At 54.0% G+C, this 15,412-nt stretch overlaps 1 protein-coding gene across 1 annotated transcript; it reads left to right on the top strand.

The window, feature by feature from the left end:
- The first annotated feature begins 308 nt into the window (after positions 1–308).
- LOC135460400 (hydroperoxide isomerase ALOXE3-like) lies at positions 309–4,919 on the top strand. The gene is made up of 13 exons (XM_064737218.1): positions 309–465; positions 835–1,033; positions 1,106–1,187; positions 1,282–1,404; positions 1,503–1,606; positions 1,704–2,026; positions 2,102–2,305; positions 2,437–2,523; positions 3,069–3,238; positions 3,315–3,436; positions 3,528–3,628; positions 4,053–4,223; positions 4,439–4,919. The coding sequence occupies exons 1-13, from the start codon at positions 328–330 to the stop codon at positions 4,616–4,618; spliced, it is 2,004 nt and encodes a 667-aa protein (XP_064593288.1). The 5' UTR covers positions 309–327; the 3' UTR covers positions 4,619–4,919.
- The last annotated feature ends 10,493 nt before the right edge of the window (positions 4,920–15,412 follow it).

Below are 15,412 nucleotides of genomic sequence, written 5' to 3'. Positions count from 1 at the left end.
GTCCCTGCGGCCATCCTCAGGGCCATCGCTTGGGTAATGTCCCTATGGCCATCCTCAGGGCCACTTCTTGGGCAATGTCTCCACAACGACCCACAGGGCCATCACTTGGGCAATGTCCCCATGGCCACATCAGTTGAGATCAGATGTACTTGATGCTGGACAGTAGTAGTGGTCTGATAACCCCTCCCTGAGGAGGAAGGACCCGTCACGTGCTCACACAACGGCTGTGGGGGTTGCGACACCCAAATCATCCAAAACAGCAGGCTTGCACCCCACAGCCCCTCACTTTTCTCTGACGGCATCTCCAGGACATCACTGCAGCTTGTCATGGCCACCTACAAGGTGACAGTGGCAACAGGTGACATGGTGGAAGCTGGGACCAACAACTCCATCTCCATCACCCTGGTGGGCACCTATGGCGAGAGCCGCCAGACCACCGTCTCCTTCTTGTTCCTGCCAGGGAAGGTGGGCATGGGGATAAGGACAAAAGGCACAAGGGGTGATAGAGCTGTCCTGGGGACATGAGGGGCTGCATGGACTTTCCTGGGGATACAAGGGGATGGTGAGAAGGGATATGAGAGAGATGGAGGAAAGGGGTTCCAGGGTCTGGAGGAAAAAAATCTGGGAAGGATGGTGGGTAGTGGTCCTGGGGGGATTGGAGGAATGGTGTTCTGGGAGGGTGGAGGAAAGGGACTTTGAGGGGATGATGGAGGAAAAGGATCCTGAAGGCAATGGAAGCAAGTGGGGATGCTTAGAGCCCCTTCTCTGCTGGTGTCCCTGGTGCCACCACAGGGCATCTGCCCATTCCCCCAGAAGCCATTTCCTCCTCTCCAGGAGAGGAGCCTGTCTGTGCACTGTGGGCAGGACTTAGGCCCCATTGTCCTCATCCGCCTGCACAAGTGGCGGCTCTTCCTGGAGGATGCCTGGTTCTGCAAGGACGTACGGGTGGCAGCCCCCAATGGCACCCTGTATCGCTTCCCCTGCTACCAGTGGCTGGAGGGAGTCACCACGGTGGAGGTGCGAGAGGGCTCAGGTAGGACCCACCCTGTCCCCATCTTCCTCTGATGGCCAGAGGTCCGACTTTTGACACCCCCTTTCTTTCTAGGGAAGAAGCTGGTGGATGACAAGCTGCAGATCCTCAAGGAACATCGTCATCGGGAGCTGGCAGCACGGCAGGAGGCTTACCGGTGACAGCAGGGACAGGGGGGCAAGGCCTGCTTTGGCCAGGTGGGCTGGTCAGCAGTGATGCTGATGTCTGCTCCCATTTTTCCCCCCGCTCAGGTGGAAGAACTTCGCCCAGGGCTGGCCCCGTTGCCTCAATGTGGACTCCATCTTCGAGCTGGACTCCAACATCCAGTTCTCCCGCATCAGGGCCAACAACTTCACTGGTTTCCTCATCTTCCAGTAAGCTGTGCCCTGAGGCCATGGAGGACTTGGGTAATGGCAGGGAAAGGGGCCACAGAAGCCAAGAAGTGTGCTGAGGTCCCCCCTCTGCCCTGTAGAGGGGCCTCCCACTTTCTGTCAGGGTTCCTACTGAGACGCAGCTCCTGGAACAGCCTGGATGAGATGCGCACCATCTTCTCCCGGACACAGGGCAGGGACATTGGTGGGTGCCTTTGTGTTGTCCCTTGCCCTTCCTCCTGTATCACTCAGGGTGCTTGGAGGGTGGGTAAGTGGGTGCTGATGTCTGACCATCGCCTTAGTCCCTGAGTATGTGGCCAAGCACTGGCAAGAAGATGACTTCTTCGGTTCCCAGTTCCTCACTGGCAACAACCCCATCATCATCCATCGCTGCACCACACTGCCACTCAAATTCCCAGTGACACCAGAGATGGTTGCTGGCTCACTGGGAGGTGGCACTGACCTGGGCAAGGAGCTGCAAGAAGGTCGGATTTTCATTGTGGACTACAAGGTGCTGGAGGACATCCCAACCGACACCATTTACGGGCGCCAGCAGTACATAGCGGCCCCGCTCTGCCTGCTTCACCAAGGCACTGATGGGCTCCTGCGCCCCATCGCCATCCAGGTAGGGGTGTCCCACTCTAAATCCTACTGTCAGGAGGGTGGCAATGGTTCTATACCACCGTGTGGTCTCCCACAGCTCAGCCAAACACCAGGACCCCACAGCCCCATCTTCCTGCCGAGTGATGATGAGTGGGACTGGCTGTTGGCCAAGACCTGGGTGCGCAACGCCGACTTCTACAGCCACCAGCTCCTCACCCACCTGCTGAGGACCCACCTGTTTGGGGAGGTCTTTGCCATCGCCACGCTGCGCCACCTGCCCACCTGTCACCCCCTCTTCAAGGTAAGGTCCCCCCTTAGGGCCACCTGCTGCTCCCTGTCCCCAGATCTGAGGGCAGTTATGCCCCACCTGACAGGCCCCCAGCTCCATGAAGGGGTCCATGGTCACCTGCCAGGTGTTTATTCCTCCCTCAGCTCCTCATGCCCCACTTCCACTTCACACTGCACATCAACACCTTGGCCCGCAGTGTCCTCATAAACCAGGGTGGCCTCATTGACAAGGTGAGCCCTGGGAACTGAGCCACTGGGCTCTGCTGGGGCACTGAATGCTCTGGGGTATTGGGAGGCACAGGGGTGTACTGGGGACACTGGGGGTCTACTGAAGTTCACTGGGACACTGGAGGGCACTGGAGTTTTGGCGATGTTGGGGTCTCCTGGAGGTACTGGATTCTACTTGGAGGCACCGGGGTCTCCTGGGAACCCTGGGGTCTACTGGAAACACTGGGCAGTACTGGGGTGCTACTGGAACCAATGTAGAGTACTGGTGCGTACTGGGAACACTGGGTGTACTGAAATTGCTGGGGAACACTGTAGTGTATTGGGGGCACTAGAGGGCACTGGGAAGCATGAGAGACCTGGCAGACATTACAGAACATGGTGTGGAGGACACTGGAGAGCAGTGGGGTAAATGGGAGTACCAGGGGCACTGGGTGTGTACTTGGAGCAATTGTAACCTGGGACCAGTATGGGGTACTGGGGTGTATGGGGAGCACAGGGCAACACTGAAGCTGGGCACCTCCTGCCCTCCCCAACCATGGTTCACCCAGGGTTCCGGGGTGACCTATGAGGGGCTGCTGCTGGTGGTGCAGCGAGGCCTGGAGCAGGTGACCTACACGTCCCTGTGCCTCCCCGACGACATCCGCCACCGTGGCATGTCCCATGTCCCCAACTACTACTACCGAGACGATGGGATGAGCCTCTGGGAAGCCATTGAGAGGTGAGACTGGTTTCAGGGGGTGGAGGGTGGTCCTGGCATGCCTCAAGATCTCACAATCACCTCTTCCCTACGGCAGCTTTGTCACTGGCATCGTCACATTCTACTATGATGGGGATGCAGCGGTGAGCGGGGACACCGAGCTGCAGGCCTGGGTGATGGACATCTTCACCAATGGTTTCTTGGGCAGGACCTCCTCAGGTAGCACACCTGTGGCTGCCAGAGGATGTCCCCAGGGGAGGCAGGGAACACACAGGTCCCTGAGGCTCTTGGCTGTCCCATCCCCACCCAGGTATTCCCTCGTCGCTGCAGACAGTGGTGGAGCTCATCAAGTTCCTCACCATGGTGATGTTCACCTGCTCGGTGCAGCACGCGGCTGTCAACAATGGGCAGGTAGGACATGGGCAGGGACCCAAAGGATATCCTCAGGTGTCCTCAAGCCATGCTGGGGACATGGCCCTCTCCCACTCCTCTGTGTGCAGGAAGGATGTCCCCATCCTGAACCAATGTCTATATCACACCTCTCTACATGCCAGAAGGACGTCCCCATCCATTTTATGTCCATGCTGGAAGGATGTCCTCACCCTGTGTCCCCATCCAATGGGTCCCCATGCCAGAAGGATGTACCCATCCATCCCCTCTTCACACTGGAGATGTCCCCATCCATCTCCCTTGCCATGCTGAGATGTTCCAATCTGCCTCCTCTCTGTGCCAAAGAATGTTCCCACCTGTCCCCTCGCTGTTTTGGGAGGATGTCCCCACCCGTTCCATTGCTGGTTTGGGGGGATGTTCTCTGCAGTAATCTTTCCCCCTGCAGTATGATCTAGGGGCCTTCGTCCCCAACGCCCCGTCCTCCATGCGCCACCCACCACCCAGCGAGAAGGGCCGGGCCTTCCTCCAGCACTTCCTCGACACCATTCCTGAGGTGGCCACCACTGCTAACATCCTGGTTGCCCTCATTCTCCTCAGCTCCCAACTCAAGGACAGGGTGAGTCTGGCCCCACAGTCCCCACGTGCCCCCCCCAAACAGCTCTGTGGGCCGGGGGAACTGCAAGAGGTGCCCACAAGGGTGGATGTCACCACCTTTGGTGTCACCAAGCTTGGGGGACAGCCACCATTCCTCCACACCTACCAGGGTGCTGGGGAACCCCCAAATAGCACCAAAGGCTGAAGCTGAAGGGTCCATGTTGCTGTCCCCTCCAGAGGCTCCTGGGACAGTACCCAGAGGAGTGGTTCACAGAGGCGGAACCCCGGCGGCTCATCCGGGCCTTCCAAGGGCGGCTGGAGGAGATCCGGGACCGGATTGAGGAGAGGAACCAACAGGCTGAGCTGAGATACAACTACCTGAACCCACTGGAGACGGAGAACAGCATCTCCATCTGAGCACAGGAGCTGCACCCGCTCAGCACCAGCAGCACTGCCATCACCCTGCACCTGGGCATCCTCAACAAACAGAACCACCAGCATCTAGACAGCCAGTACACCCAGCACCCCTTACATGGCCATCCCCAACACCCTGTCACCCAGCATCCCGCACCTGGACAACCCCAGCAGCCCCACACCTGCAGATCTCCATCATCCACCCCCACCTCCCTCAGCACCCCCCACTCCATTTTCCTCTCCCCAATAAATGCCAGCTGTCAATCAAACCTTGCTGCTTGTAGGCATACCCTAAAACCACAGGGATCCGCACAGCCCCCACACAAAGCAGGAAGCTGAACTGAGGCAGCTGGGGGGCATGACAGAGTTCCAGGTGCTCCCAGCGCTTCCTCCCAGTGCTCACAGTGTTCATCACTGCTCCCCAGGGACCCAGTGCCCCCCGGCAGCGCTCCCCTCATTGTGGGCAGAGTGGGAGCTTGAAACAAAATTTATTAGAGAAGCTTTTTTTGAGATATAAAGTACAGAAAGGATCCCCAACACCCCCAAAACCTACCCAGGACCCCCTAGCTTTCTAAACTTCTCAGAATGGAATGTAGGTGTTGTAGGTGTGACTGGATCTAATCCAAGTCCAGCTTCCACAGCCTCCTAACAGGCAAGGTGCTCCAGCCCCACCTTGGAGGCCCTTCACTAAACCTGCTCAGGTTTACAGACATCTTTCCTGTGTTGAGGAACCACAACCAAGGCACAATAATCTGGATACTTCCGATCCATATCCTTAATCTCTTGGTCACACAGTCCAGGGTGCTCCTGGCCTTCCTCGCTGCCAGGGCATATGGCTGCCTCCAGCTCCCAGTGCACCAAGTCCTTTCCCACAGGGATACTGCCAGCCACACAGCTCCAGCCAGTGCCACTGCAGGGGCTGATACTGGCATTTGTCCTTCTTTCATGAATTCCATGAGTGTGTGAACTGAATATATCCAGGTAACCAAGACAGCCAAAATCCACAGCTGAAGTGTAAAGAGTAGATTTATTCTATCGCCACGCTAGTAGAAGGGGACATATACAGTCCTAAGCTTATTCCATCTTAACAGGGGCAAAATGAACACATGGCAAGCCTGTTCCTCTGCCATAACATACCACAGGGCCCATCAAAGGCACATTCCTTCACAAGGCTGTGCTTTTGCAATCTCTGAACTCCTTATCTCTCTTCCCTCTCACCAGGAGGCCTAAGGCCTGTGAAAAATGCATTTCAGGACTATTTTACAACATCCTGTTATCTTCTGCAGAAATTGCACTTCTCAAAGCAGACATAAAACAACCCAAAGCAATCACAATATGTGAAATTTTTCCCACCGAATATTAGCATCTTTCAGCTGCAAGGTCATCTTTGAGTGAAAATACTACTTTTTCTTATTTTTTTCTTCCTTGCCACATCGGCTTTTAACCCCTTCCCCCCCTCAGTGAGGTTCCTGACAATACTTGCTTTCCTCCTCTTTGAAGCTCTTCACTGAATGCAGAGATCTGAGAGACCTTTGCAGCAAAGACTCAGGCAAAGAAGCCATTTTATCCCTCAACATCAGTATCAGTGTTTGCTGGTATTAAATCCCCCTCCCTGTTCTGAAGCAGTCCTGCAGAGCACAAACAATGCAGAGAAATTCCCTGTCTGTTGCTGGCCTTGCTGTTATCCAGTGTCTTCACAGCTCCTGTTCGTTAGTTCGTTACCTGTCCAGAGCCATCGCAGCCCTGCTCCCTTCCCATGTCGCAGAGCCCCTGTGCAGGCCCAGCCCAGGCCAGGAGCATTGTGGCTGGAACGGCCCCTGTGCCGTGGTGCCCACAGCAGCCTTGGGGCTCTGTGCCCCATGGCCTCCCTGCTGGGCAGCCTCTGCCAGCTCCTGCAGAGCCCCTGGCACCTGTGGGGCCGCACAGACAGCCCTGCCCCGGGCTCTGCAGGCCTTTGGGCCAGCAGAGAGGCAGCCAGGGCTGGCCATGGCTGGGAACAGGCCCTGAGCCCCGCAGGAGGATGGAGCTGGGCCACAGCCAAACTCAGCCCAGGCCAAAGCTGGGCTCAGCAGCCAGGGCTGCCAAAACATGGGGACAGAAGCTGGTGCTGACAAATGTGCTGGGCCCCCTCCCTGCTCTGTCCATGCCACCAAGGGCACAGAGCAGCCTCCTCTCTGGGCCACTTGCCTGTTTGCAATGCCTTGCACAGGTGCTGGCCCTGCCCCACAAGGCCTGGCCTGAGTCCTGCCCCTGTACGCTCACCTAGGCTGAGATGGACACTGATGGTTTCTGGGCCAGGGTCTCTGAGCCCGGCCCAGCTCCCTGCAAGCTCTGCCAGCTGCCCTGAGCTCTGGGCAGCACCAAGGGCTTCTTCCCAGCCCAGCCCAGCCGGCTCTGGCCCCACAGCTCTGCTCAGGCCAGGCTGCTCTGGGCACTGCCCCATGGCCTCAGCCCCTGGCAAGGGCACAGCAGCAGCTGCAGCTGCCACAGGACTCAGCCCCAGCCATGGGGGAAGGTGCTTGGCCAAGGCCAAAGGAGGCTCCCTGGCTGCCCTGCTCCCCTCTGGCTTAGGTGCTGAGAGCTCTGCAGCCCCTGCTGCCATCCCATCTGTCCAGGGCAGCACAAGAGCCGCGGCCTTGGGGCCCTCAAGAGCTGCTCCTGCTCCAGGCCCAGGGCGCGCTCCAAGGCTGATGCAGCCAGAAAATTGTTCTCACTTCCCATTCATTCCTGCTCTGCTGAGGATGGACCTCAAGACTAAAAAAAAATGCTGCAGGTTAATTTATTTCATTTAAATACAATGTGAGTCTCCCTATTTACACAAAGTCTCTGGGTCACACAAGCTTGGTGGATGCTGAAGGAGGAAAGGATGAGTAATGACATTTCTTTTTAAAGTCAACAACATCACAAGTGGAGAAGAAAAATATGCAACATGTAAATAAGGAAAGGCAGACTTATCTGTCATGACAGGCACTGGGAGTCACTGACAGAGAACAACAGGCAGGCTGTGGCTGCTCAAATGCATCCACTCCTAAGTTTCTTCAGCTCTTGGTTCCTCAGGCTGTAGATGAGGGGGTTCAGTGCTGCAGGCATCATTGAGTACAGAACCGACACCACCAGATGTAACAGTGGGGAGGAGGTGAAGGGGGGCTTCAGGTAAACAAACATGGAAGTGCTGATAACAGGGAGACCAGACAGGCGAGGGAAGCACAGGGCTTTGTGCTGTCCCTGCTCAGACGGGATCCTCAGCATGGCCCTGAAGATCCGCACAGCATAGAAAAAATGAGTACAAAACACTCAAATCCTAAAGAGACACTAAATACAAGAATCCCAACTTTGACCAGTTATTTTCAGAGACACTCCAGTCTCCAGATTCTCAGAGACTTGAACCTTTGTTGTTGTGGACACTAAAAACCCTGTAAGGTCAAAGGTCTGTTGAAGTTGAAGGCTGGAAGAGAGTAATTTCAGCTACCAGGAGGGAAGTTCCTTCTGAAATCCTGACAAGTAGGGCAGGTACCTTCTACAACAAGTAAGAGACCCTGGAACTCGGCGGCCAGACAACTGATAAGGTGGGTGAAGGTGCTTCTGGGACAGAGGAGCCTCCTAAAGCAACACCACCTGTACCTGGCATCAGAATCTCCTGTGTTAAGAGGAAAAGAAGGGAAGTTTAATAAGAGACTATTCTCCCTTCTGAGGAGAATGGAGGGCCTGATTTGCAGATAGGACCCAACTCACAGCGAAGTCTGCAGTCTCCCAGGGGCTTGGGTAAGGGACACTACTGGAAAACTCTCCAGCCTGTTAAGGCCTTCTGGTTACTATCTGCTATTGGTTTTTCAGGCTGGCAGTGACAAAGTAATAAAGAGAAGTCCGAGGGAAATCAAAAGAGATTTCAAAGCCTTGAGACAACTGGACACAGGATCAGGAGCACAGGTAGTGATTTCCTTGGTCCTTCTGGTAACAGGGAATAATACTGACAGGAATAAAAAGATCCGTCACATCAATGCATGTGTCCAAGGCTGATGCAACTGGAAAAAATTGGGTTATTTGACTATGGGATGATCTATTCAACACCTGGCCTACTGACACCTGATGGGATTTACCTTTAAGAGGGAAAGGGACAAAATCAGGCTCACCAGTGAAGAGCAACGGGATGGAGCACCAAAGCTTGAGGAAAGGAGCACTGATAGGATCCCTCAATCCTGCTACAATGTACCACACCTGAAACGTTTCCACGCTAATGCATACACAGCATGAGCAACAAACAAGAAGAGCTGGAAGCTCTGGCCCACTGCCAGAGATTTGACAGCACTGGTATAAGTGAAACCTGGCGGGATGAGACAACTCTGTTATAGGAGTGCCCCACTGGATGATTAAAGGCTCCTTCAGAAGGGTAACCAGGGCAGGAGAGGTGTGGGGTGGCATTGGCTGTAATGGAAGGGCTGGAATGTCTGGAGCTCACAGCTGGCAACGGCACAGTTGAGAGTGGGTGAGAATAAAGGGGCAAACAAATAATGCAGATGCCACTGTGGGAGTCTACTACAGACCACACAGCCAGGGCCAGGACAGTGAAGAGTTATTATGTGAGGAACCAAGGGACACTTCAAAGGAAAGATGCTCTCCGAGATCTGCTGCTTCTCAACAGAGAGATCTCGTGAGCAAAATGGAGACTGGTCATCTAGCCACAGAGACCACAGAGCAATCAAGTTTAAATCTCTGCTGACAGGAGGTAAAGCGCCAGCAAAACTTCAGCTCTGGCCATGAGAGCAGACCTCAGGCTGTTCAGGAACAAATGAGCACCCTGGAAAAATGTGTCTGCAGGTGCTGGAGCCCGTCACTGCATCATCTTCTAAGGCACAGGAGAAGCAATTCCTAAATGCTGGCAGTCAAGCAGGCAGGGTAGAAGACTGGTGTGGCTGAACAGGGATTTCCCCTTGGATATAAGGAAAAAAGGAAGGTGTGTGCCCAGTGGAAAGGTCAGGTAACACAGGAAGAATACAGAGATACTGCTCAACACTGTAGGGAGAAAATCTGTGTGGCCAAAGCTCAGTTGGAATTGAAGCTGCCAGAAATGTGGGGAACAATAAAAAGTTCTTTCAAATATATTAATGGGAAAACAAAGGGTAGAAATAACACTGTCACATTCCAGGATTAGGATGGTCACCTCACAAACAGGGACATGCACAAAGCGGATGTGTCTTAATACACTCTTTGCCACTGTCTTCAACACAGATGACAGACCAAGGGAATCTCAGTGCAGGAGATCAAGAATGATCCCAATCTGAACTTGCACGGGATCTGCTGATCCAGCTGGATCCCTACAAATCTATGGGGTCTGATGGGATTCATACAAGAATACTCAGAGCTGCTGACGTCATTGCAAAGCCTCTCTTGATGATTTTTGAGTATTCCTGGGACACCTGAGAGGTCCCAGCTGACTGCGAGCGGGCAAACGCTGTCCCAGTTTTCAAGAAGGGCAAGGAGGAGGACTCTGGAAACTACAGGCCTGTCAGAGCCACTTCAGTACCCAATGATGCAACAGAAAAGATTACTCTGGAAGGTATTGAAAAATACCTAGCAGACACCACAGTTATTGGTCACAGCCAGCACAGCTTCATGAGGGGAAAGTCCTGCTTGTTGAACCTGATTTTCTTCTCAGACAGGGCAACCCATGTGGTTGACCCAGGAAAGCCAGGAGATGGAATGTTTTTTGGACTTCAGCAAATGTTTTGATACTGTCTCTCCCAGGACCCTTCTGAACAAACTGTGAATAATGTGAAACAGCTGAATAACTGTGTTACATGTTGGGCACAAAGGGTGACAGTGACAGATGAAATCAGGCTGGCACCAGTCACTAGTGGGGTTCCACAGGGATCCATCATCAGCCCAGCTCTCTTCAACATCTTCATAAATGACTAGGAGGCAGGACTTAAATAAATACTAAGAAAATACACTAAATTGGGAGGAGCTATCAACTTCTGCAAGGGCAGAGAGGCCCTGCAAAAAGCCTCGACAAATCGGAGATGTAGACAATCACCAACCATGTCAAGTTTAACAAGGGCCAGTGCAGGATCCTGCACCTGAGATGGGGAGCCCCTGGTTGTGTGCATGGACTGGGGAATGAGATGCTGGAGAGCAGCTGTGAGAAGGGACCTGGAGGTCCTGATCAATGTCCAGTTGGATCCAAATCAGCAGTGCCTGGCAGCCAGGAGGGCCATCCGTGTGCTGGGCTCATCAGGCCCAGTATGGCCAGCCTGGCCAGGGAGGGGACTGTCCTCTGCTTTGCATTGGGGCAGCCTCACCTTGAGTCCTGGGGGCAGTTTTGGGCACGAAAACACAAAAAAGACATTTAGCCACTGGAGAGCATCCAAAGGAGGCCACAAGGATGGGAAAGGTCTGGAGAGGAAGCTTTATGAGGAGCAACTGAGGTCACCTTATCTGTTCAGCTGGAGAAGAGGAGACTGAGGGGAGACCTCATTGAGCTCTTCAACATCGTCCCAAGGGGCAGCACAGGAGCAGGTACCAGCCTCTCCACTCTTGTGATCAGTGGCAGATCTCAAGGAAACAGATGGAGCTGAGTCAGGAAGGTTTAGCTGAGGTATCAGGAAAAGGTTTTTACCTCAGTTGGTCAGGCACTGGAAGAAGCTGCCCGGGGAAGTGGTCACAGCTCCAAACCTGTCTCAGCTCAAGGAGCATTTGGACAATGCTGTCAGCCCATGGTGGGATTGTTGGAGTGCTCTGTGCAAGTCGTGGAGTTAGACTTGGTGATCCTGATGGGTACCTTCCAACTCAGCCCACTCTGTGATTCTAGGAACTTCCTGCTCTGCCCCAAGACTTGTGCTCAGCCTCCTGTCTCACCCACTGGAGAAGACCACCTGTGCCCACAGGAACAACACCCACCAAAAGTCTGGTTTACACAAGAGGCTGCACCAGGTGAACTGGAAAAGGGAGCAGATCAGGCCTCCTCACTCTTTTTTCTTTGTTTTCCCTGCCTCTCTTTATTCTCCTCTCTCACCTTTCTTTCTGTTTTTTCTCTGCCCAGTTCCGCCCATCCACACGGCAGCAGCAACACAGGACTGAAGCACTGGAAATATTCTTTGCTTCCTTCCCTGACTGTGCCTGGGCAAAGCACACCTCTCCCATTCTCCACATGAACTGTGGTGGAACTGGGGACATTGTGGAGCTGTGCTGCTCCACACACTTGTAAGCCAGTGCCTTGGACGAGTTTGTGGTGGGAGCAGAGAATTCATGGAAGTGTTGGGAACAACAAAACATAAGGTGTGTCCGGGTCTTTCTTGAGCTTGATGGGAATTTATAACAAACACCACTCCCCTACCAGTGGATGAGGACAGGGGTCCCGGGGCTCCCCTCTTTCCAGGCTCCCCCTGCCTCTCAGGCTGCCGGGGGTCCCCCCTCTAAAGGCTCACCATTTCAGAACCCCAGGGCTCCCTGCTCTCTGGGCTGCTAGGGTCCCAGGGGTTCCTCCTCTCTGAGTGGTTCTGAAGGTCTCACCATGAGAGACTGGAATGTTCTGGGTTAATGACTCGAACAATAGGCCATTTGTAAAAGCAGGGGGGCTTTGCTGATTATGGGCAAGGGAACAGCCCAGGTGTAGAGGGTGAGAGCCCCAGAGCATGACCACAACAAATCAACCTTGGTTTAGCAAGAAGCTGGGCTTTGAGCCAAATAAGGGAAAAATCCTATAGGCAGCTGATCCAGCGAGGTGGGACAGTGCTTTTGAGCAGGGCAATTTCATCCTTAACACAACTGGCTCAGTTGTAAAAACTCCCTCCTCCCTGAGGGATATACTGGGACATTCAGACATACTGGGACATTCACACATACCGGGACATTCAGACAGAGGGCTGAAGGTTTTCATCCCCTCTGATGGGCCATAATTAGCTCAACTACAATGACTGAGAGACAGCTGTCATATCTTAACAGATGTCATAAACCATCAAAGATCTCTGAAGTGCCCCGGACTCATTTCTGGAGCCTTCCACCAGAGGACTGCATATGATCCAGTGTTGCAATAAACCCACAATGCTGTAAAGACCGTGCAAACTCCCCCTTCCTGGGAAGGACATGGACCTTCCTGCATAACCCCGAGTGTATATTAACCCAGTTAAGTCTGTGTTTCATGGGCATCACCCAGCCCCAAGACAAATCAAGACAGTGACCATCATTTCAACCAACTGACATCAAAATTGCAACAATCAAGTCCCATGTCTGGATCCACAGATGGTTACACCTTTCTACTTATCCTTTTTTTTCTCTTTCTTTCTTTTCCTTATATGTTTTCTTACATGTTATTTTAATGCTTTTATATTGTTGCATTTCTGTAGATAATAATAACCAAAATGGTTGCCCACCTCCTTTCCATTGCATCCAAATTGAGGAGTTCTCAAAAAAATGTGCATAAAAGATAGATAGATAGATAGATAGATAGATAGATAGATAGATAGATAGATAGATAAACACCACTATAAATCTTCAGAGGCTGGTCATAACCACCCTTCTCCAGGGTCCCCTACCTCCAGGGTTCCTTTTTCAGCATTCCCGGGGATCCAAGGGTTCCCTATCTCTCCAGGCTCCTCCCTTCTCTCTCAGGGCTACAAGGCGATCCCCCTCTCCATGCTTTCCCTTTCAGGCTCCTCTCTCCCCTCTAGGCTTCCAGGGGTTTCCTCTCTCCAGGTTCCCTACTTCAGGGTCCCGGCGGGTCCCGAGGCTCCCCCCTTTCCAAGATCCCTCCTCACCGGGCCCCCTCCTCTCCATTCTTCCTCCACCTCCAGGTTGCCACGGGTCCTCAAGGGTCGGTGTGGCCCCTCTGCACTGTCCCCGTTCTGGGGGTCCCAGTTTATCCCGGGAGAGTCCCCAGCCCCAGGCACAGCTCCCCGCCGCCGCCATGGGCAGCGCCGCGCAGGCCGGGGCCGGCCGCGGAGGCGGCGGGGCCGGGGCCGGGAAGGCGCAGCCCCAGCAGGCGGGGTGATCGCTCCCCTCCCTCCGCCGGACCGTCCTCCCGAAATATCACCGCCTGGAGACTCTGCAGAATGCCCCCGGGGGCGGCTCCTGCGGTTCAGCTTTGGAATCCTGCAAGGACGAAATATTCCCCCATCCCCCGAAAAAAACAAGAGACCCACTCCAAGATATTTGGGGTGAACTTGAAATATCTCCCCTTCCTCCAAAAACAAATGGTCCCAGGAACACACACCCCCTCCTCCCAAGATATCTGGGGCGGGCTCCCCGTCCCCAGTCACCTGCGGGATGTAGGTGAGCAGGCAATGCTCCCGAGGGGAGCGGCCGCGCACACACCGAGCGCTCCCCCCGGACACTTCATTCTTTTCCGCTTCCTGCTCCTCCTACCTCCGCTTCTTCTCGTCCTCAGTACTCCCGCGTCCTTTTCCTCTTACCTCCCATCCTTATCCTGCTCCTTCTTCATCCTTCCTCCTCCGTTCCTTCTCCTCCTCCTCCCACAACCAGCGCTACCCTTCCCCCCAAAGCCCCTTCTGTTCCGCGGGAGGAGCAGGGATGGAGCTGGGGCAGGTCTGGATCGGTAGCGCTGGGCTCTCGGCTGCTCCCACCCGCTGTGACAGGACACGGAAATGGGAAAAGCAGAGGAAAACAGAAAACTGGTGAATAGAGATAAAATTTTGGGGTTTATGGCGTCCTTGGTCGGAGACTTCCACTCCTTTGTGCTCATCTCAGGAGTCGAGATCTTGGAGGGGGGATGCAGAGATGGCTGGGGAATCCCAGGGGATTTTGGCGGCAGGATAAGAGGCTGTGTAAGCCCCTTCCTGGGGCTCAGCAGAGTCTAGCTGGAAAGCCTCAGGTGCTCCTGGGGCCCTGGCCTCAAGGCTTGTCACCACCTTCTACTTCAGATGGTAGTTCTGGCAGGACCTTAACTCCTCATGCCTCTTCCTGGAGCCAGAGGACTTGTAGAGACCTCCTCCAGATGGTTCCTAGAGGTGTTCCAGGAACTTTGGGCTCACAGTGAAGCTATTCCCACAGTTTTGGCATCCAGAGGGTCTCCCCAGTATGGATCAACTGGTGCTTGATGAGTTTGAAGCTTCTTCCAAAGCTTTTCCTGCAGTCCTGGACCATGTAGGATTTGGTGGTGGGTTGACCCTGGCTGGATGCTGGGTGCCACCAAAACTACTCTGTCCTTGCTCTCCACATCTGGACACAGGAGAGAAAACAAAGGCCCAAGAGTTGAGATAATGACCAGAAGAGATCCCTCACCGACCACAGTTATGGTCAAAACAGACAGCCTGGAACTAGGAACTGAATTTATTACAAACCAAATCAGAGCAGGATAATGAGAAATAAAATAAATCCTAAAAACACCACCTCCCTATCCCACCCTCCTTCCTGGGCTCTCCCTCCTTCCTGCAGCAGTGCAGGGAGATGGGAATGGGGGTCATGGTCAGTTCATCACACCTTGTTCCTACTGCTGTTCAGGGAAAGAAGTCTGAGTCCTTCCTCTGCCCCAGCATGGGTCCCCCCTAGAGCCGCAAGTCCTTCCAGCAAAGCTGTCCCACTGTGGGCTCTTCTGCTCTCTGCTTGCTGTCCTTGCAGGGTGTCTGCTCCAGCACGGGCTTCCCAAGTCATCACATCCTTTTTAAAGCATCCACCTGCTCCAGTATGGACCTCCCACAGGTTCGCAGCCTTCTTTTGGGCATCCAATCCCTGTTCTAGCACCTGGAGCAGCTCCTGACCCTCCTTTTCCACTGACCTTGGTGTCTGTAGAGCTGTTCCTCTCACATACTCCCATTCTGCTCTTCGCTGCACCCAATTCCATTTGTA

Source organism: Zonotrichia leucophrys, unplaced genomic scaffold, assembly GCF_028769735.1.
Source record: "Zonotrichia leucophrys gambelii isolate GWCS_2022_RI unplaced genomic scaffold, RI_Zleu_2.0 Scaffold_38_522144, whole genome shotgun sequence".
In the NCBI taxonomy this organism is placed as follows: Eukaryota; Metazoa; Chordata; class Aves; order Passeriformes; family Passerellidae; genus Zonotrichia; species Zonotrichia leucophrys.
The sequence above is the reverse complement of the archived record's forward strand: the minus strand, read 5'-3'. Positions and strand labels throughout refer to the sequence as shown.

Bases quoted from the DNA above. Each gene is read 5' to 3' on its own strand.
- LOC135460400 (XM_064737218.1), top strand. From the start codon at position 328: ATGGCCACCTACAAGGTGACAGTGGCAACAGGTGACATGGTGGAAGCT. The intron at 2,524-3,068 runs GTGAGCCCTGGG...TGGTTCACCCAG, and splicing joins AGGGTGGCCTCATTGACAAG to GGTTCCGGGGTGACCTATGA. The intron at 3,437-3,527 runs GTAGCACACCTG...ATCCCCACCCAG, and splicing joins CTTGGGCAGGACCTCCTCAG to GTATTCCCTCGTCGCTGCAG.